Here is a 24,923-nt window from a genome sequence, read left to right on the forward strand (position 1 = left end):
GCCCGTACATTCAAGAAGACCAGAAGATGTAAGCAGAGCAGGCATGCAAGTCTGTGACTATTACGCTGGTCCTTCCGCCATTTCTGGTTTTGTCCCTCCCACTGACACCTTTTCTTCACACACATTTTATCTTCACGATTTGCTTTGGACATCATTACTTTCCACGGATCCAAAGACATACTTTTCCTCAAAGAAGATCTTTTCCTTTCTTTTTTCTCCTTTTTGGTTTGGTACCCAAAGTTTAAAACAGAAGTAAGGAACTAGGAACCGTATTAAGACTTCCTTTTGAAGAACATGTAAGATTCGTACTTTGAAGATGGTAAATGTTAAATCTACGATGTGACAGTAACCTCTAGCTGCAAATACAAGTTTTCTCTCTTAACATTTGAACCACAAAGGGAGATGGATCGTAGCAAATATCCAAGTAATTGGTAAGGCCCTCAGAGCTGGGTTTTGGCTTCAACACGCTATCTATACAATTAACCACATTCTCAAACCTCTTTACAAGGGGGAAAAAGTAATCCAATCCTTTGATTGTTAAATTTAATTAGAATAGATATGTACATATAATACTGTCCAGGTCAACTGGATTTTATAGTGATATATAAACAAACATTCTTCATTCACGTTGATTAAAAAAAAAAAAAACCAATGATCCATTTCCCTGTGTAAATGTTATATGGCCAGAAGTGAGTACACATGCACTTTGTGCTTTTACACACACAAAAGTATACTGTAATCCACTGAGAATAACCTCAGCTGGGTCTATTTCCTGGGTTATGTTACATCTTGTAAAAAACAAAACAAAACAAAACAAAATGGTTGGATTTGGCTGGGTCTCTGCTCCTTGCTTTCTGAATCAAAATGCCAAACTGCGTGGTTCTGCTGTGAGTCCATGAGCAAAGACGACTCAGAGGGGTGGGCAGGTGTGGTATCATCAGAACAGGAGCATCTACCATGGAAACACCACCTTCTCTGTCGCCCTCATTGTCAGAGGGGCAGAGTTCCCGAGGGACACGTCCTCTGGGACTGTGTAGTCCTTAAAGTAAAGGTATCCTAAAATGGTCAGAACATGCAATTTCCTTTCAGAGGCAGTTCAGTGCATTGGCTCAAGGAGGGTGCAAGCCCAGGGTGAAGTGGAGTCCCGGGGAGGGCCGTACTCCTGAAGCCACCAAGCAGAGCAAGGAGCTCCAGGGGGTCTTCTCCATCTTCCATCCTGCGTTTCAGTTCTCCTGGACCCTTGTCGTAGCCAAGTCTGCCATGTCCTATTTTCCAAGATAGAGAGGCATTCCTTTCCAAACCTTCCATTCGAGTGTCACTTAAACATGAGCCACCCACGAGATGCACTGGAGAGAACCTTGTGTGAAGACCCGAACGGGCTCCTGACACCACTGCTTGGCGGGCGCCTGCCATGGGTGACCTGTGCATCTGCTCAGAGCCTCAGTTTCTTCTCGTGGACAGAGGGGATCCTAAGGTTTCCTCTTATCCCCAGCATCCAGCCCAGAGCCTGGCACGCTTCGAGAAGTTGGTGCTTATGATGGAAATGAATGAACACCCACCTCGCAGTCAGGAGGAAGATTCCAAAAAATCATGAATGGGAGCCAGTGTCCGCTCCAGGAAGGTGCCCAGTGAATGCTGAAGGGCGAGGGGAAAGCGGCTGCAGGGAGGGCTGCAGGGGGTAAGTCAACAGCCTCCAGGGCTGAGCACCATGCCCAGCACACAGGAGAGGCTCAGCAAACGGCAGGTGAATCAGATGAGGACACAGGCACGCAGAAGACAAACCCCACCCCGCTCCTCTCAGGAAACTGCACCAGATCTGGGACCTTGGATGTTTCAAGATGTTCAGAAAACCTAGGAAAGAAGCTTGTATCTGCAAATTCTCAGCATGAATTCACCCTCTGAAATACAAAGGTGCGATCATCAGCTCTGAGACAGGGCCAACTGCTCCATTTATAACCAAAAGACCCCCTGGCTGGCTCATTTGAGATTCATCATCTGTCCCTGGAGCCCTGATCTGGGACCGGTGAGGCATGGCGGGGAAGCAGCTCCCATCAGCTCCGGCCCCTGCAGCAGGACGCACTGGAGTGAAAAATTAACCCGGACGCATAAAAAGTCCTATCGATGTGGTAAAGACCGCAGACCGAGACGGTGAAGGGACGTGAATGAAAGAACCCTGAACTGTAAGACTCCACAGTCATGTCCATTTTATGATTTGTGGCGGTGAACGCTTCCTTTCCTTTTTATTTTTTTAAACAGACAATTACTGCCAAACACAATTCTGGCCTAGGGAAGCTGGGGCAGGGATGGGGGCCCAGGCTTCCTGTGTCCACACACTGCCACCTCTGCGGCTGTCCTCATTGGCGCTGTGACTTCCTTCCCCTCCTTGCGTTGTGGTCGTGAAGATCATGTCGGGGATAACTTGCGCAAGGCTGGGTGGTGGGGGCCGGGATCTGCACGTACCTAGTGCATGTCAGAGTTCACCTTGTCCTGGAAGATGTACAGGTTGTTGGTGGCAGCGATGGCGATGATGTTCTCAGCCGGGTGCCAGGCCGTGTGCAGGATCTTCTTGGTGAAGTCCAAGCTGTCCACACTGATGTCATCACGCCGGCGCTTGCCCCCCACGCACACACGCCGCGGCTTGAGCACAGCCCGAGGCTTGCTGCTTTCCCTTGAGGCCTCCAGGGTCACGTCCCGCTTGGTATTCCGATCGAACATGCGGAAGAAGTTGTTGTAGGCCCCGGTCATGATGACGCTGGTGGGAGAAGGAGAGGCGTCAGGCGAGGAGGAGCACAAGCCTCTTCTCAAGAAATAAGCCCAGGTGTGGGGACTCATGCCTATAACCCCAGGACTTTGGAAGGCCCCGGTGGGAGGATTGCATCAGCCTAGGAATTCAGGACCAGCCTGGACAACATAGCGAGACTCCACCTCTACAAAAAAAAATTTTAAATGACCGTAGTCCCAGCTATTCGGGAGGCTGAGGCAGGAGGATCACCTGAGCCTGGGGAGGCAAAGGCTGCAGTGAGCTGTGATTGTACCGCTGCAGTCTAGCCTGGGTGGGTGACAGAGTAAAACTCTGTCTCAAAACAACAGACAGACAAAAAAGAAAGCAAGCCCAGAGCCTACAGAGCCACCACTCCCTGGAAAGGGAACCCACACCTGCCTCTATTCCCCTGTCTCTTGGGGTCTCTTATATCCCCTCACATGTCAGCTGCCACCAATACGTAGACTCAGGCCAGGAGCTAAGATCATTTTTATGCTCTGCCCCAATCATCATGAAAATACCCTGCTGGCCGGGCGCGGGGACTCACACCTATAATCCCAGCACTTTGGGAGTCCGAGGCGGGTGGATCACCTGAGGTGAGGAGTTTGAGACCAGCCTGGCCAACATGGTGAAACCCCGTCTCTACTAGAAATACAAAAATTAACTGGGCATGGTAGTGGGCACCTGTAATCCCAGCTACTCGGGAGGCTGAGGCAGGAGAGTTGCTTGAATCCAGGAGGCGAGGTTGTAGTGAGCCGAGATTGCACCACTGCACTCCAGCCTGGGCAATAAGAGCAAAACTCCGTCTCAGGAAAAAAAAAAAAAGAAGAACAAAGAAGGAAAGAAAAGAAAAGACAATGCCCTCCTGTAATTTCTGTTAGTCCAGGAGAGAAAGCCCTGGCCTTCCAAAGGGACTGTGCGACCACAGCAGGAGGTAGCCACGGAAGCAGCTGGGACAGAGAACCACCAGGCCCTGCTTCCCTCCAGGGGCCCGCCTGTCCCGAGGAGTCGGGTGAATAAAGGAATATGCATCGCCATGAGGGACGGGGCGAGCAGTGCTGATGTGCAGAGGCTCACCGCCCTCGCCATCCTGCTAAAGAGAATTCCACACCATTTCCTTGCTCTCCCTGCTCCTAAGGAGGGGATCCTGCTGGCGGGAGGAAGGATAAGTTCATCGACATAGTAAGAGGCAGCAGAGAAAGCACGGCTCTGTGGGCCTGCGCCCAGAGGAAGGGTTTTGGGGTTTGGCCTCTGCAGGGCCCTGGAGCAGCTGTGGGGTGCAAGGTAAGTGGGGAGGAAGAGGACATTCCAAAAAGCAGCCACGAGATAAAGAAGCTGTCCTGCTGAAGGCTCTTCAGGGAGGAAATCCTATTTCCTTTTGGAAGCCGAGTTGGGCTTCCTGAGGTTAACACTGCTCTGAGACAGAACCAGGGGGATCCCTGGGTCTCCACGGGTTCTGCACAGAGGACAAAAGCTCACACGTGAGCTCAGGCACTGTGGTCAGGGGCTTGGGCTCTGGCCAGTCCCCCTGGGTCTGGATCCCAGCTCTGCCCTACCCTGACATGCACCCTATCTTAGTTTTCTATAAATATTAGGGTCAACAAGGGAACGCAGCCCCTGGTAAGTGCGAATCAGGGGACGCAGGCTGAACAGCCTGCACAGTGCTGGGCTTGGGGCACTTTGCCTCTTGTTATTTACCAGGTACTTCTCGATCCTAATCGTCCATGTGACCGAAGCCACACCTGCTTTATATGTGACTCAGAGCCTGGGACAAGGGAAGCAGCATGAGAGTGGGGCTGGGTGAACGAGTCCCACAGAAGGGCCCTGCCCAGGCACCACAGGCTGACTGGGGGAGGCCACACTCCCCGCGCTGGCACACGGGGGAGGCAGCCCCCTTTGTTCTTCAGGGAACAGTTCATAAAATGAACCTGGGTGATTTCACACAACGCTGGCTCTTCTGATCCATTTAGTGGAAGGAAAGCGACATAATCAAAGTTATTTGCAACCCACACAGTTCCTGATCCTCCCTCTGTTCGGGTGTGGAATTCAGCTGACACGTGCTCTGGGGGAGAGGGAGGGGGCCCCCTCTCATCCTACAGCACCAAGCCCCAGCACCGTGAGAGCCATTCCTCACATTCATGCAGGTTTCTTAAATTCCAGAAGATTCCCTTAACAGGGAAAAGGGCAGGTGAGCTGCTTCACCTCTCCTAGCCTCATCTGCATGTGGGATCAAAACGCCGGCTGCTTTTAGCCCTAGTGCTCCCCTCCTCTTTCCTTTGGGGAAAGAAAGGCTCCTGCCCACCCCGCCCCCGCCGGGGCTTGTAATCCCAGCTGCTTGGGAGGCTGAGGCAGGAGAATTGCTTCACCTGGGAAGGCGGAGGTTGCAGTGAGCTAAGATGGCGGCACTGGACTCCCTATCCCTGTGAGCTGTCAATCACAGTGCTCTCCCCGCCCCTGGCCAGGGGTTCAAAAAGTGGGCATGTGACCCACACAAAGCCAATCAGATCCTTCCATGAGAGTTTTACACAGTCCCTGGGAGGGGTTTGCTGGCTGAGGATAATGGAAAGGGGAATGATTTGGGAGTCATCTCCAAAGAGGGAGAGGACGAGGCTAGTGTGTAAGGAGAAGCAGGGAGAAGCAGAGATGGGGAAGCACAGAGAGAAGAAAATGGCCCTACGGATACAGCATGAGCCCCTGGGGAAGCCTTGCCCTGGGATTTCTCGGAGCAAGTGTAGATGTGTCTGACTCCTGCACCTGAGCATGCTCAGCTGGCACAAATCCCTCCCACCAGGCAGGACAGATAAGGAGAGCTTCATGGAGGAGGGGACGTTGGAGCTGCGTGTGGGAGGGTCTGCGGGATTCCTCCAAGTGGGTAACCAGGGGAAGGGCAGGCCTGCCAACAGGATAGTCCACGCAGGATCACTGGGACCCCTGCCCATACGAACTGGGATCTTGCTGAAGGCATCACACATGGTCTCATCCCCAAAACGGCCACGGAGGTCACAGTTTCCTGGAACCACTTTTCAGGTGAGCTGACTTAGAGAGGCCCAGGGGCTTCCTCAAGCACACGGTGGAGAGGGGTAGAATGTGGACCAGAAACAGAGAGAGTCCAGCAGGAGAGCTGCTGCCTGTCCAACAGCACGCTGCCCATCCGCGTTCTGCCGGCACTGGGAAGCCCCACTGCAGGGTCCATCGGGCAGCCACCATGCGGCAGCCGCGGCGGTCTGTGGGCCGGGCCAATGGTCAGAGGGGGTCAACAGGAATACGAGGGCAGCAACTGGGAGCCCGCGAGGATTCGAGTTTGCTTTGGTCTGCAAGGATGCGGGGACCAGGGGGAATCCTTGCTTCTCTCCTGAGCCTCTGAGCCCCTGGAAGGCAGGACCCAGGATCTGTTTATCTTGGACTCCTGACCATGGGGCATGTTGTTCTCAGAACAGTGCTCAAAGTAAAGTGGGAGGTGGCACACCTCTATGCCTTCTAGAAACATCCACAGCCACTGGACGCACCTGTCGTCCCAGTGAAGGGCTCAGAACAGGTTGAGTCAGAGTAGCCCCCCAGGGCACGCCACCCATTGTGGGAGGTAAACAAGGACAGACAGGGAGGCATGTGGGGGATCACTAGGACAGGGTGTGGCTGGTGTGTAAAGTGCACGCAGGAAGTTGCGGGTGGGAGGCAGGACAGGAGAGCCCAGGCCTGGACGCCACTGTCAGCTTGGAGGAGTTTGGCGGCTTCTCCAGTCCTGGGAGCAGGCGTCACCCGGCCTCGGGTGCCCCCTGGTGGCAGCTTGAAGGAAGGACGGGCTGTGGGTTGCAACCAGCGGGGACCTATCCCCCAAAACGCACAACAGCTGCAGGTTCCTCTCCTCCGATTTGAATAGACCCTCTTGGGGCCCACTGCACTAGGGAACCCCTAATGTGTCAGGGCCTGCAGCTCAGGAGCATGGGAGGAGCCTTGTCTGCTGGGGGTGTCTGGGATCTATCTGGGGGCAGGGCCTTAGAGAGAAGGTCCTGTGTCCTGCTGACCCAGCTGTGCCAGCCCAGCCCCAGGCCAGGCCTCCATCCTGGTTTTCTAAGTATCCTTTAGTGGCCCTCTGTGATCACCATGTCGGCCCCTCGCCTGAGCTGGGGCTCTGCTCAGAGACCCCTGCGGTCAGGGGGAGCTCCAGGATGTTGGCAGCTCTCAGGAACCGCCTTCCCTGGACACCATGGCTTGGCCCCCTGCTTGGATCCAGCCCTGCTTCCAGGGGGCTCCCTCCTGGTCCTGTCCCTGCCATGTCCAACCCCTCCTCTTATCCCACACACCAACCCTGATGGTCCCAGTCCTGTGCCCATGAGCCAGAGGGTCATAGCATAGTCATCTCACATGACCACCACAGTGCCAGCCACCCTCAGAGGTCCGGCAGAGCCCAGACCTGTCATGTGACTGATGCCATCCACAGGGTGGACACCCCCCTACCAGGTGACGCCTGAGTCAGGGCTGCTGGCTCTTACTCTGCCCTCCTTGCCTACCACACTGGACAGGACTGTGGGGAGGAGGTGACAGTACATGGGCTCCTGACGGATGGTATTCTGATCTAGCAGCCAGTGTGGTCTTTATCTCCGCACTGTCTGTCACCTGGAGACCCACTTCCGGATCTGGGCAGCTGGACTAGGAGGTATCCGGTCCTTGAGGAAGCAGCTGTAGGAGACACTGAGAGGCCACCTTTCAGCTTCTGAGCTTGAAACTCACAGATGGAGAACAGGCTTGTCTATTTCAGAATCTTACACCCGGCAGGACCCTGAGCACTAAGCTGATGTGATTTGGGAGGGCAGAGGAGGGATTTTCCCACCTCCAGAATGGAGGAAGAATCCCAGATTCCTTACTTACAGAGGTAAGGAATCACAGGTAGAGGTAAGGGGGCCTCTGCCACGGCCCCCTTGTCCATACCCACCCTGGGCTGAGCCCAGGCTAGGGAGACACAGGAACTCACTTCTGGCACTGGGGGGCCACTTTCCAAGGAGGTGAGTTTGAGAGACAGCTGGACCTGTGGGTTATGACCAGCCCTGGAGGGTGCAGGAGCTCCGAGGTGCCCCTGAGCCTCAGCAGACCTGAGTGGGGTGTCACCAGGAAGAGAGGGAGACAGCAGTGGTGATGGGAAGAGGGGTGAGTAGGCTGACGGTCAAAGCCACAGGGGCGCAGGGCTGTCTCAGGGCATGCAGGTGTGGATAGATGATGGTGACCAGGTGTTGGGCTACAGCCCTCGCCCCTGACAAGCTGGGAGGGGGGAGCACACCACTGGGGCCCCTGAATTAACTAAATATGTTCCCACTACTGCCTACAGGGCAGGCGCCAATGTGGCTGTGAGGTTCAGTGACAGAAGATGGAGAAAGTTTCATGTCCTGCCCCTTGAATCTGAGCGCTGAGAGTTGGACCTGCTCTGGAAAGCATGGGCTCCACCCGGACACCTGACCCATCGAGGCTGAGCAGCCGTGTGCTGCGGGTCACCGGGATCCTAGCCCAGGCCCCTGCAGGGAAGAAACCCTCCCCACGGTGAGGTGAGGTGCGGGCGGAGGTCAGGGCTTACCTGTCGCTCCCATTCCAGGCACATTCAAACTTGTCGAAAATGCAGTCATTCTCGTACAGGGAACAGAGCTTGCTCCGAAGGTAGTCGTGGACCTGGTGGGAGAAGGGATGAGGTGAGTGGACGGGGCGCCCCGACCATCCTGGCCCCTCCACAAAAAGGGTCTCAAAGAGCAGCAAGGGTTTGGCCGCCCTGACACGGCCCGACGCAGCCCTGCTCATCTCAGCACGGGTCTGAATGCCCTGACACAGCCCAATACAGCCCTGCTCATCTTATCGGGGGACCCACGACCAGGCACATGGCTGACCTCCGAGCTGTGGCCAGAGACGGGAGCAGCACCCAGGAGCAGAGTCCACTGTGACAAACAGAACACCCGCAGCACAGGGGCCAGGACTGCCTGGGGGCCAGATCCTGGCTCTGCCCTCCCAGCTGCGTGATCTTGGACAAGTACTTCACCTCTCTGAGCCTCAGTTTCTTCAAACTTAAAGTGATAAGAGGGCGAACCCCACAGTAGTTCTGGGATTAAGTGCAGGGCAGGCTTTTGAGGGTAATAATTACCAAGAACACAGGGTGGCGGCCATCAAGAAAGGGGAAGAGGGAGGGAGCCCACACAGCTTTCTCCTCCGTCCACAGCACGAGGCACTGAGGCTCACAGGGTCACACAGCCTCTAAGAGGCTGACCAGGGCCCTTCCCCAGGATTCCCGGACCCCCCAGGAGAGATGGTGACATCCCATGACCCGCATCCACCTGACTGCAGCCAGTCCTACAAGCCCTGTACCCGGAGGGCCTCATGAGTGCCGGGGCTGGGGCTGGAGCTGCCAGGACAACAGGGCATGGGCTCTGTCCTCTGGGTGGGGAAGGGGAGGTAACTGGGTGCCATGGAACGTGGTTTCAACTCCCAGAAGTTGAAATTAACAACCAATGAACACAGAAAACGTGAAGGGTGGTGTGAACATCAATTTCGTGTGTCCGCTTGGCAGGGCCACGGTACCCAGATCCTTGGCGTTTCTGTGAAGACATTTTGTGGGCGAGGTTAACATTTAAGCTGATGGACTGAGTAACAGGCTGCCCTCCGTCATGTGGGGGGTCTCGTCCAATCAGTCGAAGACCCCAATAGAACAAAGACAGACCTCCCTGAGGACCGGCGGATTCCACCAACAGATGCCTGTGGGCTCGCACGGTCACTCCCCTGAGTCGCCAGCCTGCCGGCCTGCTCTGCAGATTTAGAACATGCCACGTGAGCCGATTCCTTCAAATCTCCCTCTCTTTCTCAGTCTCTCTCCCCATCCTGTTGCTTCTGTTTCTCCGAACCATCTGACTAACATGGTGTAAGGGCTACACAGGAAAACAGAGTGGCATTAGGGGAAGCAGGATTGGGAGGAGGGGCCTGCTATTCACTGCAGACAGGATGGTTAGACAAGGCTACCGTACTCCCTCCTGGGGCCGTGCTCATCCCTCCGCACTCCCCATGTCCTCCTGCTGACCCTAGCCTTCCCCTTGGGCCCTTGGGCTGCAGCCCCACCAGGCTGAGGGTCACTGTGTTCCTGTCTGTCTGAAACCCTTGAGGGTGAGGCCGAGGTTCTTCCTTCTCTCTGGGCCCAGGGTCGAGCACTGTGTTGGGCACAGGGTACTGGCTCAGTATGTGTAACAACTAAAATCAAGGGGGATGAATGGCAGCAGGTTTTAGTGTTCATGTCCCATCCCGGGGCTGCATTTTTGTGTGTCCCCCTTACTCAGTCCCAGCAGCCTTAGTGATGCATGCTTCCAAATACGCAAGCTGTTCTCTCTCCCGTGCACTAAGCCTCTCCTGCCCTCTAGTGGCAGGGTGAGGAAGAGCTCTGGAGAAAGACTGAATGTCAATCTGAGGTCCGCTGCTTGCTGGCTCTGTCACAGATTCGCCATGTAACTCAATTGTCTTCCAATAAAACGGGATGGAGAGAACACCGGCCCTACCTCCCAGGACAGCTGGGAGACTTAGATGAGGCAAAGTCTACTATGGACTTACCTCAGTGTGGCTCATTCAACACCTGTCCCCAGCCCCTTCACCCCTTCCTTCTTCAACCACAGAGGCTGTCAAACTATTAATTTTCGCAGCCACTGTGGTGGCTGCTGGGGACCCATTCTAGACAATGAGGTGTAAGAAGTCTTCTGAGAAGCATTCTGGGGAAGATTTCACAATCACAGTGAAACACGCAATAGACCCCAGGGGTGAGATAAAGCACATTTCCTATTTCCTGCCTGGAATGTAGGCAAAGTGCTTGGAGGTGTGGCAGCCACTTTGCCACCATGAGGTACGACATATGAAGTGGAAAACCAACGCCCAAATGATGGCAGACTGGATCACAGAAGGAACCACTGTGGTGCTGCCGGGGTCATGGAGCACCCCCACCTTCCTGAACTGCCCTCTCCAGACTCCCTGTGGTGAGAGGAAAACAGCCCCGATTTGTTAAGCACTGCATACCAGCCGAACGCAGTCCTGCTACACACAATTTCTAGCACATCATAAGCCACCAAGAAATGTTGGTTGTTGTGCTGCTTTTATGTAGTTATTGCTATTATTTTAACATCAATAGGTCAGCTGGGCCAGATGCCAAGTGCCCAGCTTAGGGCCTCACCCTTCAGAGCAGTCATTCCCCTGCTTCGTGGGGTCCTTCATGAGAATTTCGGAAAGTTGTGTCCCCTTCCCCTGAAAATGCTGGTAGAAAACATTCCACATAGTTTCAGGGGTTCAACGGCCTTCGTTGACCACAGGGATGGATGTAAGCGACTGGATGAGGGGCCGGAGGGGGTTGGAAATGTTCATTTCCCTGAGCTGCCTCCAGAGGGAGCCAGAGAGTGGCTCCTGCAGGCTTGAGCCGGGCTTATCCTGTCCCTCTCCTAGTCTGGGGTCTCCGCCATTCCCACAGGGACAGAGGAGGGCTGAGTCCTGCCTGGGGTGTGCAGTGTGAGGAGGGGGCCTGAGGGAGGAACTGGGGCAGTCGCAAGAACTCAAGTATACACACGTGGCTGACAAAGGGGCAGTCCCCATAGCGGCCCTTGTGGGCGTGTGGCTTCCAGGGCCGTGCGCTGTTCCTCTGGGGCCCGAGTCAGATCAGAGCAGCCCACCCTCTGACATCTGCACCCATTCCCAGCGGGGCCTGTGCCGCCCAGGACGCCTCCCCGCCAGGTCTTGGCAGGGAGGAAAGGAAAGCATAGGGCTCTAAGGCTGGGCTCTGAATCTGTCACTGCCCAGCCCAGAGACACCTCCCTCATCTCCCCACCTCTTAGTGCCCGGGTTCCCTTTCCACCAAACAGGATGACGGCTCCTTGTCACCGGGAAGTAAGGAATGGAGGTGACAGATGTCAAGCACGTGGCACCCAGTGTGTAAGGAGTGACACCGTGAGGAACCGGTTTCTGATGGGGTGTTTTCCCACCCATGTTTGCACAGCCAGATCTTACTCATCCTTCAAGGCCTGGCACAAATGCCGCCTCCTCCAAGAAGCCTCCCTGATCTCCCCACCTAACTGGAACCGGCTTTGAAGCCATCCCACATCTCTTTCAAGTCTACATTTTATTTTAACATCACATGAGTTTTGTTGTCTACCCCCTAACATATCTGCATGGATCAAAATAGCAAGATAATAAATAATACTGTCCAAGAAGGGCCCGGACTTCACCTATACTCTGGGCTTATAGGCCTGTGCTGAGGATCTGGAAAGGAAACATGTGCCAAGTTCACCTCTGTGTGCACTACTTACAGACGCACCCTGGGAGGGCAACGCTTAACCCACTTTAATGGTACAGCTCCGATACAGGCTCCCAGGGGTGAGGACGGAAGCCGTCATCTACACGCTCCACTGGGGCCCAGCCTGACGCTCATCTCTGTTCCCACATCTCTCTCCTCCCTTGAACTGGGGCCCCTGGGCCTTGTTTGGGGACATCCGAAGCTCCCTGTGAGGCAGGACTAAGCACTCCGACCCTCTGCCAAGCTACGTGTGGGGATGAGTTGCTGGATTTCTTCAGCCTCCGTGTCTTCACCTACAAATTGGGCATATGAAAGCCACACCTGGCTAGGAAGGCCCCTCCATGGGGATCTCAGCATAGGGAAAAAAGACCCAGGATTGGAGGCCTCCTGCTGTGCTGCCCACCTGGTAGGTCTCTATGGGTCTTGCCTCCATGTTCAGGTCCCAGACCTTGACTGTCAGGTAATCCCGGGTGAGCATGTAGCGGCCACTGTGGCTGAACTTCACGTCAGACACGGAGGAGATGATTTCCGAGAAGAAGGAGCGGTTACTGGGGTCCTCGGGTTCTTCAAAGACTGTGGAGACAGAGAAGCAATGGCCGTCACTGGGCTGCTCTCACTCACAGGGTTGGCATGACAGATGACTTTTGCACCTGGGCCCATGCTCTGTTTATTCAGTCATTCATTCATTCCTCAATGAGCAAAGGAGCCTGGTAAGATTCTGTGTGTGTAGAAATAGCCATTACTATCCCCATTCATAGCCAAGAAAATGGAGGAGTACCTGGCTAAAACCCATGCCTGGGGAGTCAGTGCTGGAAGAAAGTGGTAGAGTCGGCATTTGAGGCCAGATCTATACTTGATGTGCTGCCCTCTACTGCCCCCTACTGGTGATGCTGAATGCCAGACTGCAAAGGTGTCCTGACATTCTCAAATGTGCTGGACAATGTCCTCCACCGGGCTGGGCACTACTTGTGGCTCTGACACTAACTGGCCCTGGGACCTTGGGCCAGTAGTTCTCTCTGTTCATGGTGTCCTGGGCAGGCATGGCTGAGCCCTGCCCACAGGTGGGTTTTGTTTCACTGCCATGGGAGTTGTAACAAAATCAAATCTGACAGTCACGGAGGTGGTACAGTCTCTTGTGTGCCACCTACTGACCATCTCCTATTTTCTGGGAGCACCTGCTCCACACAGGAAGTTGCTTATCTGGTCCCTAAAGGCAACAGTTTGCTGCCCACCCTGGACAATTATAGATTGGGACAGAGTGGTCAATGAGGGCTCCCCAGAGAGCATCCCCTCCCCACTGCCCCTATGACCTGGCCTTCCTGAACTGCAGAGGTTCCCAAAGTGGGACAAGGTCTCTAAGCTCATTTCTGCTGGTGTCTGTCTCACTGGTAGCAGTGACCCTGGGGCTGAAGTAGTGTGGGGACTAGGACCCCTGTTGGGCCAGGCACTAACTCCCTAGGACCTGGGCCACAGAGAGACCCAGGGAGCCATGGGAAGAGGACATGGTGGTGGGGTTGACAGCCATTCACCAGCCAATCTGGAAGGACCTAAACATATGACAACCTGTCCAGCTCTCCCCATGGAAACCGGTTGAGTGGCAGCCTTGCCTGCTGGCCTGCTCTGGTTTCTACCCCTGAAACAGGGGGGCAGAGCTGATCACAGCGCCCTGAGGCTCCCGAGAGGCCCCTCCCTGCTGGTGCCTCTCAGCCACAAGGTCTCATGTCCTGCCTCCCAGGTCTGTCCCAGCCCCTTATCCCCCCATGGGAAATGGCAGCACCCCATTCTCCCTCCCGTCCAAGGTGGACACTGTACCTGGCCACTGCCTCTCCAGAAATACAACTCCCGTCCAGCTCCCCTCTGCAGGGCCCAGTGGATGCCCTGATGGACTCATTCATTCATTCATTCATTCACTCACTCACTCAGCCAATCCAAACAGCACCTACGCTGTGCCAGGCCCTGGGATGATGCAGTGACCAGCATAAAGCCACTGTTCCCGTGCAGCCAACATTCTCCTTGCAGAGACAGACAATAAAACTAAGTGGCACCCTGAACTGCCAGGAAGCAGCACGTACTGGGGAAGAAGAGCCAGCAGGGAGATGGGCACTGGGGGCTGGTAGTTTAGGTAGACAGGGCCTCCATGGGAGGTGTTGTTTGACCAAGGTCTGGGTAAAGTTGGTGAGATTGGTGGTGATGCCTGGAGAGGGGTGCACTGGGCAGAAGGGACGGCACATGCAAAGGCCCTGAGGCAGGGACACGCCGAGGGCCGCGCAGGCAGAGAAAGGAGTGAGCAGGGGAAGAGGGATGCAAGGGGCCACCCACGCAGGATCTCACGGGCCACGGCAAGGGGTGAGGAAGTCACCATTAGGGAAATGGGAGCCACTGAGGGTTCAGAGACAGGGAGGATGAAATCTGAGTCAAAGAGGTAGGGAAGGGCAGGCAGGAGGCTGGAGTCCCCTCCCCATGAGGAAGGAAGTTCCAGCACCCAGTGGGCCAGGGCTGCAGAGCCGAGGTGTCACCACCCTGATCCCAGGCCACTGTGTGCGGGGAGGGGAGGGGAGGGGAGGTGAGGTGAGGGGAGGGGAGCTGCTTACAGGGCAGGAAAAGGCTCCCACGTTTATGTTCCTGCCTCTGGTATCCCCCCAAGTCAGAGCAGGCAGGCAGGAGGAAGGTCCCTCCCCCACCTCTCTTGAGAGCAAGGCCTCCAAACACCTGTCTCTGAAGCAGACCACTGAAGCTCAGGAGATCTAGAGCTCCGTCCTTAGCCTCTCCATGGCCTCTGATGAGCAGTGGTGGCCTTCAACCCCACACCTCTGCCCTCAAAGCCGCGGCACTGCACCGGGTATCCTGAGGGCAGATGGTCGCTCCTTCCAGTCCCGGTGTCAAGAACGGGAAGGCGGGAGGGAGCCCAGTTTATCCAGTAATAGGTGGTGTCGTATTTTGGAATTAGAATGCTGTCAGGCTGGCAGGTGTTGAATTAACAAAACTCAAAACTGACAGTAGGCGCCTCCTTTTCCAGGAGCCCAACCCACCCCTCCACACACCCCCGGTCCCCAGGCCTGCCTCCTGACCTCAGTCTCCCTCCACCGTTCAAAGGGATGCCCTTCTCAGTGGCCCGAGCTTTCCTCTTTCCACAAGGGCGTGTTGAAGGAAGGACCAGAAAGAAAACCAGCACCATGGGAAGGAGGGGTGAAGCTGCTCGCAGGGGGAGCTGGGAGGGAACAGACTGCCGGGGTCTGAATCACTGAGCCCCTCGTGTGGCCTTGACTGCCTTCACCTCCCTGAGCCCTGGCCTTGCTCCTCCCTACAATAGGAGTCAAGGGCACTTTCCAGGAAGGGGCGGGAGGAGGGGGCTGCAGCCAGGCCTGGCACCACCCTAGGTACAGGCAGGGCCGTAGGCAGCAAAGATCCTGTACAGAAGGAGCCCAGTGCACGATGAGTGCTGCAGCCCTACCGACTTCCCTCCCTCCCTCCCTGCCTCCTTCTCTCTCTCCCTCCTTCCCTCCTTCCCTCCTTCTCTCCCTCCAAGCCCTCCCTGCCTGCGGAGGAGGACGGGTAGGGCAGGGGTAGTAAAATCTCCCTGGGAGTCACCTTGAGCTTCTGAAACCTCTGAGTTCTAATTGGTCATCTCACACGATAATGTTTTGTGCCCCAATAATAATAATTAAATTGGCATCGTTGTTTCTGCAGAGAGATATATATATATATTTGTAGTTTTTCTTTGTTAAGCCAAAGAAGGATCAACCACAGTTCCCTTTTCTCTCTGATGCCTGCAGTAAAGAAAATCACTCTGAACGCTTGATTCCTTAAAGGGGTGATGTTGTGCTGCCTTTCCGTTAGCACTGGGTAGAGACCTCATATTTGGGAAAAGCAGGGAGAGGGCTTGAGAGAAGAGGGACCCCTGGTGGCTAAAGAGATGGAAACAAGGAACAGAATCTCAGCGGGACCTGGTGGCCCCCAGCACCTGCCCAGGTGAGTGGCGGGAACCCTGTCTGGCCTTAACTAGGCTTTCTGCCGCTTGGGGGTGAGGCGGAGGTGAGTTCAAAACCAAGCCAGGGCGGCCTCTTGCAGGCTGACTTTGGGAGTGGCCTTAGTACCCCTTCGCCCGCTCAGGGGTCTCTCAGATCAGACTCCCCCAAACCTGCAGGGCTGGTCTAGGTTCCCAGCATGACTTGCAGGTGGATGCGGCCAGAATCACAGGGTGCACCGGCGCTGGGTGTCACAGGGCAGAGCAAATGGCTGAGCCTCCTACCAGCCTCCAGGAGGAAAAACGCAAAGATCAAAGGCTGAGGGGACAATCGAATCGATAGGTGGAAACAGCCAAACGACACTGGCCCTTGTCACCCCACTGCTGGCTGTACTCAGGCATTTCTGAGGGTTTTTAAGGACACAAGGAACAGAAATGCAAAAGATAGATGGGAAGGGATATTGATACGCCTGAAAACCCATTCCTAAAAGTTCCTCTTTTTCTTTTTAGACATTTCTAGGAAATTTTTGATACAATAGATTTTTTTTTCCCAAAAGATAGTGGAATCTGCTATTCCATATCAATCTGTGGCCCCGAGTGCACACGTGAACACACACACACACCCCGCTGCACCTCCTTCAAAGCGTTAGCAAGAGATAAGGGGTCTCCCCTCTAAATGACTGAATCACTAAGGACGTTTCACAGTAATTATTCCTGCCATGGGTTTAAAGAAACGTGTCTCAGAGCCCCGGTCACTTGTGATGGGCCCAGTCCCATCTCCACCCACTCCCCCACGCCCTAATTATTTAAAAGTTGGAGAGCTCTCAATCAGCCAAAATCTCCATCCTATTTCTTTTTAATGATTTTGCATAATTAGGGCGCTCATGGCTCGAGCTGGTTCCGTGACAACCACAACCTCCTCCTCCCTTGGTGTTGCACGGTGTTGTGGGCACAAAGAGCCCTCCCCACCCCCACCCCTGGCTCAGGCCAAGGTGGAGGGGACCTGGGGAGCCCAACCACGGCATGGGGTGGCTGTGACGGACCTGTGAATCAAAGGAAACGGGAGGTGAAGCCTGAGAGCGGGTGCCCGCCTTCCTTTCCAGCCTCACATAAAACCGACAGCTCCTCCTTCTGCTTAAAGCCCTCCTTGGCTCCCCAGTGCCCACAGGATCCAGGATCAAGGTTTAGGCTCCTACCTGTAGCTGACCAGCTCCTTCTCAATGGGTCCCAGCCAGCCTGCTGCTTCTGCCTCATACACGTGAGTTCCCCTCTGCCAAACACTCCAGCCCCCTTCCTGCTGGGCCCCTGGGGCACTGCATCCACTCAAAGGCTCTGGGGGTGAGTATCTCTTCAATGTTGAGCCCTAGGCATCTCCCCCTGCCTCCCCTAGCCCCTGCCCTGCCATGTGGGGGAAGAGAGCAGAGTGGATCATTTTCTGTGTGACCTCAGGCAAGCCCCTGGTCCTCTCTGAGCCCAGCTTCCCTCGTCTGGAGAAGAAGCACGATGGCATCTTCAGAGGTCATGTCTGAAGGCGCTGGCCCAGTGCGGGGCTTGCAGTAACTGCTCAATAAAACTATGGAGGGATTCCTGGAGTGAGTTTCATATCATTTTCTCTCCCTGAGATCCCTTTCCCATTTTCAGCTAGTCTTTCTTACCAACTCCTATATATCCTCCAGAACCCCAGGTTCACACCTGCTTCCCGTGCACATTGTTCGGACGCTCTCTAAAGAAATCCAGTGCTTACCCTCTGCTGCCCCCGAGCCGCTGGGTACCTTCTTCTGTGGCACTGGCAGGGGGGCCGGGTCCCCCCATGGGGCTGTGAGCTCCCTCGGGCCAGGGGTCCTGCCTTGGTCATTAGTCACTGGTCATCTCAGTGCCTCTGCCTAGCACGGACCCTGTCTCATGGCCCTGCCTTGCTCCCTGAGCAGAGAAGCTTGTGCTGCTGCCTGCCGTTTCTGCTCCAGCCCCTCCCTGACATCTTTCTTCCTCAACCTGATGCAGTTCCACTGCAGTTTCCAGGCCTGGCAGAGAAGCCTCGACCAACCTGGGGGTGGCCCCTGTGTGCCCGTGGCACTTGCTCTGTGGTCTTCTTGGTGGCACCTGTTGTGCCCCACTCCCGTCGTCGTCAGTGTGTGGACGACACTCCTCTGGGACTGGGGTGGAGGCCGATTGGGTCCAGACGATAGAAATGCATGGGCTTGAGCCATGCATTCAGGGACAAATGCAGCTCAGTGAGGCCTCCGGAGAAAAAGACGGGGTGGGAGGGACCTGCAGGTGGGTGCAGGTTGGAAACACGGGAGGAGGTGGCCTGGAGGGGAGAGGGGCCTATGGGGTCCCGGGTGGTGATCGCCCTGGGCTACTCTGGCCATGGTTCCCTCCTGTGATCTGATGGGATACGAGGCCATCCATGAGGGTGGAGTGGCCTGAGCCTGCTGGCCTCACCTCGGGCCGCACTCCAGGAGGAGCTTGGAGGGTCTGAGTGGCAGAAGAAGGACAATGGGGGTTATGGATCCCGGAGCACCCCTGGACACTGGCTTGCTCCTGGGTTCCAGGTGAGGCCACTGTTTGGCGAGGGGCCTCCTATGTGGCCTCCTTCCCTACCCCTGAGGCTGTACAAAGTGGGGAGGGGCAAAGAGTTCCTACAAGGGCACGGGTGGGTACAGTAGGCGCTCACTGATGAAGAGATGACAGCTGTCACTCCCTGCCCAGCACCATGTGATCGAGCCCCGTCAAACAAAACAAAACTCAAGCCCAGCTGTGGCCCCCAGGCCCGGCACACTCTCCCCTCATCCCATCTCTGCACACAAGAGCCCGCCTCTCCACCTGTTCCAGCCACACGGGTCCTGACGTCAGCCAGGTTCCTCTCAGCCACTACTGTGGGGTGTGGCACCCCCACTCCCATTCCCAGGCTCTTTCTCACCCAGGGACACCTCTCCTGGCCCCTGGGGAGCAATGCATCAGAGGGCTGCTGACGCCCTTCATGGAAACCTTCCCACTCCAAGGCGCCTACTTATTTACCAGTGCACTTCCTGTGGTTCCTCCACACAGCTCCACACAGACAGGAGCCTGGTCTCTGCACAGAGCCTGAAGCCATCCCGGACCCTCCCTCCCTCTCCATGCAATCCAGCAGCAAATCCAGCAGCTCCACCCGAGATGGGGGGCAGGGCCCAGCCCCTTCCACACCTGCACGGGCCACTCACTCTGCGCACCAGCGTCTCTCCCCTGCATGAACACGCTTGCCCTCAGCCGGCCCCCACTTCTACCTCGCCCCTCGGCTTATTCTCCACTGGGCAGCCAGAGGGATCCTGTGAACACATGGCCAGGCTGGCCCACTCCCTGCTCAGACAGCCCTGTGGTTCCCGTCCCTTTCAGAGGAAACCCGAAGCTCTTGCCCTGGCCTGAGGCCTCCTCCAGCCACACACCTCTCTGACCTCACCTCCTCTCGCCAGCCTCCGTATCCAGCCACAGGGCCTTCACATGGGCTATTCCCACTGTTGGGGAGCTGTGCCCTGGCCCCGCACCCAGATAGCTGCAGGGTCTGGGCTGGGCTGGTCTTGCCGCAGCAGACCCATTACTAGAGTGAGTTGACTCCATACAGCCCCTTTAAATGAACCACTCAGGTGGGGCACAGTGGCTCACGCCTGGAATCCCAGCACTTCTGGAGGCCGAAGTGGACGGATCACCTGAAATCAGGAGTTTCAGACCAGCCTGGCCAACATGGCAAAACCTTGTCTCTACTAAGAATACAAAAAGCCGGGCGTGGTGGCGGGCACCTGCAGTCCCAACTACTCAGGACGCTGAGGCAGGAGAATTGTTTGAAACCGGGAGGCGTAGCCAAGATCACACCATTGCACTCCAGCCTGGGCAACAGAGTGAGACTCCGTTTCAAAAAAAAAAAAAAAAGAAAGAAAAGAAAAGAAAAGAAAAGAAAAGAAAAAGAACCCAGCTCACCCACAATTCCTGTAAGAGTTTTAGTTCTCAAGGCTTCTGTGATGAGTAAGGGAGAAAGAGTGCAGGCTGAAGGCATGAGACTCTCTGAGGCTCTATCTTGACTCTACTTAGCTGTGTGACCTTGGGCAAATGTCTTAATCTCTCTGTGCTTCAATGCAGTAGACAACAATGACTCCTAAAGCCATCCATCTGCATCCTCCACCCTAGAATCTGTGCATCTGTTACCTCACATGGCAAAAGGGCCTTTGCAGATGTCATTAAGTGAAGGACCTTGAAGTAGGGGGTGACCCTGGATAATCTGGATGGGCCCAATGTCATCACAAGGGTCTGTATAGGAGGAAGAAGGAAGGTCAAAGAGGGAAGAAAGAGATGGGATGATGGAAGCAGAGGTTGGAAGGATGAGCCGAGGCGTGCAGGCAGCCTCTAGAAGCCTCTAGTAGCTGGAAAAGATAAGAAAACAGCCCACCCTGCAGCCTCCAGAGATAACACAGGCGGCTGATGCCTTCATGTTAGCCCCCTGAGTTCCAGAATGTACAACAGTCTTGTGTGTTGTTTTGAGTTACTAAGTTCGTGGCAATTGTTCCCGCAGGGATGGGAAGTGAGTATACAATTGCCTCTTGACCCTCACACAATACAGGCTTGAACCTGCGGGTCCCCTGATGTGCGGTTTTCCCAATAAATACACTGAAAACATTTTGGAGATCTGTCACAATTGGAAAAAACTCAGATGTACCCTGTAGCCTCGGATACACACACACATACATGAAAAGAAAAAGTTAGGTATGTCACAAATGCATAAAATCCAGGTAGACTCCAGTCTCTTCCAGTGTTCATCAGCTGTTGATGTTACCGGTAATGCTCCCCACCAACAGTCGCCTATTAGGTGTGAAGTTTTGGGGGAGTCAAAAGTTGAGTGTGGACTTTCAACTGCGTTCGGGCACTGTCTGCACCCCTAACCCCCACATCATTCCAGGGTCAAGTGTATTCAATTTCCTCATCTGTAGGATGAAGAGTATAACACACCCATCGCAGATGCTGAGTGTTTAATGAGATATAAACTGAAAACAGCATGTGTGTGCACTAAGCGTGCAAGGAATGAGCTGTGGTTATTATTTCACCCAATACCGGGCCAGGCACGTCGTTGGGGACCTACGAAGGGTCTCGGCCATCATCACCCCCTATTCTAAGAAATCCCGGTGTTCTGGGCACGGCCCTTTCTTTCCGTGGGCTCTGTGCTGTCATAAGCAGAAGTAACTGTCTATTTTGAGGACTCATGTACGGTTGTTTCCATGGTTACCCCGTCACCCTGCCAAGCAGACGCAAGACCCGGATTTCTAGTGCTTCGGAGAAAGGTGGGAAGCTACAGAGGGAACAGAGTGGCCTGTGTACCCCCAGCTCTGCCCTGATGGAGGAGGGGTCCAGGGAAGTTACAGAGCTTCTCAGACCCTCAGTCTCCTCATCTGTCCAATGGCAGAAAGGAGCATCTTCCTGCATCCAGGATGCTCTTCATTCGCAGTTTGATTCTGTTAGGAAAATGATGCTGTGAGCACATCTCCAGGGTGTCACTATCAGCTGCTCCCTGAGTTTTGAGCAGTAACTGGATACATGGATGGAAGTGGGAGGTGAAGAACTAATCCTAATCCCCAAATCTCTTTTTAAAAATTAGCTCAAATAACAGCCATTTGTATTCAGATTAAAAACAGCCACCACCTGCTAATTGGAAATCAGCTGTGTGCTTGATTTCCCATCACAGCCTCAGAGCAAAACACAGCCTGGACAAGGCACACAGGACAGACACTTCAGCCACTCACCCCAATATGTGGCAAATTAAACAAGGAGAAATGGAAACTGTAAAAGCATGCTAAAAATTGCTGCACAATCTTTTTGCTGGCATGAAAGAGAAAGTGTCCATACAAGATTTTGAGTTTGAGAATGAAAAATATTCCAGAAAAGTTTTAAATAAAATTTGCATAAATCAATAATCAAAAAAGAAATTAAGCTGGTTTTTAAAAATTTTTCTTCTCTTGACTGGGTATGGTGGCTCATGCCTGTAATCCCAGCACTGGAGGCCAGGAGTTTGAGACCAGCCTGGCCAACATAGCAAAACCCTGTCTTTACTAAAAATACAAAAAAAAAAAAAAAAAATTAGCCAGGCATGGTGGTACACACCTGTAATCCCAGCTACTCCAGAGGCTGAGGTGAGATAATCCCTTGAACCCAGGAGGTGGAGGCTGCAGTGAGCCAAGATCGTGTCAGGGCAATGGAGCCAAATTCTGTCTAAAAAAAAAAAAAAAGAAAAAAATTCTTCTCTTCCTCAAAAGGACACCAAATAGATTTGCACACAAGTTTTCCTAAGATTTCGAGAAGCAGATATATTACATCAACTGTTCCAGAAAAAGAAAGAAAAAGCTGCCCAGTTCATTTTAGGAGACTTGAAGAATCTTAAAATTGGGCAAAGAGAGTATAGGAAAAGAAAATTAAAAACCAACTTCGCCTATGACTGTGTGTGCAAAAAGTGTACATAAAACCTTAGTAAATCACAGGCAGCCCCACCCTGTCTACAGACTTGGGATCACTGGCGGGGGCAAAAGCCCCCAGAGGTCAGCATGTTGCCAACCTCCCAGGTGAGTCACTGGGCACAGCCAACAGGCCCTTGGGGATTTCTCAGCAGGGACCTGGCCCCAAGGTCGCCCAGGCAGAGTCAAAAGTCCTCAGTGGCCTGGAAGACACCATGTCCCTCTCTTTGCACCTCGGCCTGCCAGAGCCTTCTGGAACCTCAGTGCAATCCGGAGAGGAGCAGAATCTGCCGAGGCCCCAAAGTCAATATTCACTGCAGCCCTGGGAGCTGGGGGTGAAGAAGGAAATTGAATCGAGTCATCGAAAATACTCATATTTCTTGTACTCTTGAGTTCGTTGGCTGATTCACACGAGGCTCATACATTACCAGGCATATGAAATCATGTGACTGAAATGGATGCGTCTGTGCTTGGACTCACAAAATGTGCAAGGTATATGTGACCGCTGCTTCTGCCCTGGGGAACCAGACAGCACAGGCTTCGGGAGCCAAAGGGGGTCTGACTGCCCCCTCTGGCCCACTGAAAAATGTCACACAAACATTGAGGGGTGCACAAAACTGTCCTATGCCTGTCTCTGTTCTCCCTAAATTCCACCCTTCCTGCACACACATGTGTTTTCTGATTCAAAGTTCAAATCCATCATTAAAATAAAAATACACCAAAAGAAAATATCCCATCAGTTTCTTACAGCTCACCACTCAGGGACAACTCCGTGTATTTCTTTCCAGAGTTTTCTCTGTTTCCATTTTTTTTGGTGGTCTAGCCTTATTTTGTTATCCCCTAAATCCTTCATCATAATCACTTCCCCGTGACATTAAAAAATCTTCTACAACAATAGTTGACATGACCAAACAATATCCTGTTACATGGATGTCACCATTGTCGACATCATTTTCTCGGCATTTTAAACTGGTGGCTTAACATTTTCCTCCTCTCCCTCAAAAGGACGCCGAATAGATTCACACACAAGTTTTCCTAATACTTCAAGGAGCAGATATAGTACACCAATGGTTCCAGAAAAAGAAAGAAAAAGCTGCCTAGCTCATTTTAGAAGAGTTGAATAATCTTAGCATTTAAGATTAGGATGTTGAGGATGTTTCTGGATTTCCACCCATATAAACAACGGGGTGCCATGAAGCCCCATCCTCCTTCCCACAGGGCTCACACAGGGTCGGGGACGGACCAGGAGCAGGAAGAGTCTCCTCTCTTCCCCAATATTCTCCCATCCCATTCTGACCCAGAGCTGGCTGCACACAGGCACAGGCACAGCTGGAGGCCCATGCGGCCTGAGTCAATGGGCAGGAGGCATAGGTGGTGTAGGTGGTGGGGGCAGTGCCCTGCAGTGGGCAATGGAACGGCCCCCAGCGATGGCTACGTCCTGATCCCTGGCACCTGTGACTATGCTGTGCTACACGGCAAAGTCAAATTAAGGCCAAAGATGAAATCAAGGCTACAACTCAGCCGTCCTTGAGACGGGGAAGTCATCCTGGATCATCGGAGTGGGGGCAGGGAGGGCAAGGTGATCACAGGGGTCTTTATACGTGAAAGACAGACAGGAGGGTCAGAGTCATGGGAGAGGCTTGGCTGCTGTGGGCTTGGAGAGTGGGGGAGAGGGGCCACGTGCCAGGGAACGCAGCGCCTCTAGAAGCACCTCTACAAGAGACAGGGAAACCAGCGTTCCCAAAGAGCCTCCGGAAGGCACCAGCCCACAGCACCTTCATTCCGGCCAGTGAGCCGGGTATGGGACTGTGGCCTGAGACGATATATATGCCCTGTTTCAAGCCACCAAGTGTGTGGTCCTTTGTTGTGACGCACAGGACACAGCCCCGGGCCCCCTGTACCAGGGGAATCTCAGCTGGTCTCTGGCCTCCCATCCGTCCACGGGCCACTAACTCCACACTTACCTCCAGGCGGCACTGCTGCCTGGACATCTGGCTGCCTACTCCACCCCTTTCCTTGGAGCCCAATACAGGCCTCAGGCTTGTAGGTCTGAAACCTGCCTGCTGGTCCCTGGCACCGCCTGTTGTTTCAGACCACAGCCCCACCCTCACCCACAGCTCAAACCAAACTGCAGAGTCACGCCCCACAAGGCAAAGCTCGACCTCCAAGCAACATCCTGAGGGGCAGCCAGGTGAGCCCTGCCCCACCTCCTAACCCCCACCCCCACCCCTGGGGTCACCATTTCTTTCTGCAGACCCTGCAGGGGACTCCGATGCCTGCTTCCCCGGGGAACCTCTGCAGGGTCTCCTCCTCGTCCTCAAGTCCCCATCTCACGACAACCCACAGCTTCTCCTTCTCAGCTCACCCAGAACAAAACCCAGTCCCTCCCTTGACCTACAGGCAATGTCTGGAGTCATGGCCACTGCAGTTCCCTCCTTCTAGAAC

At 54.3% G+C, this 24,923-nt stretch overlaps 1 protein-coding gene across 3 annotated transcripts in view; it reads right to left on the reverse strand.

Annotated features, from left to right (window-relative positions):
* Positions 1-626: 626 nt before the first annotated feature.
* The window catches only part of PPP2R2C (protein phosphatase 2 regulatory subunit Bgamma), a 150,170-nt gene continuing 125,873 nt past the window's right edge, over positions 627-24,923 (reverse strand). For all 3 annotated transcript variants that reach the window (XM_021938240.2, XM_021938241.2, XM_003898450.5), the window contains exons 7-9: positions 12,451-12,620; positions 8,325-8,416; positions 627-2,752 (exon numbers count right to left, since the gene is read on the reverse strand). In XM_021938240.2, coding sequence (XP_021793932.2) covers positions 2,461-2,752; positions 8,325-8,416; positions 12,451-12,620 — 554 coding nt within the window. In that variant the 3' untranslated portion in view covers positions 627-2,460. The remainder of the gene's footprint in view (positions 2,753-8,324; positions 8,417-12,450; positions 12,621-24,923) is intronic.

This window comes from Papio anubis, chromosome 3 (genome assembly GCF_008728515.1).
Source record: "Papio anubis isolate 15944 chromosome 3, Panubis1.0, whole genome shotgun sequence".
Lineage (NCBI taxonomy): Eukaryota > Metazoa > Chordata > Mammalia > Primates > Cercopithecidae > Papio > Papio anubis.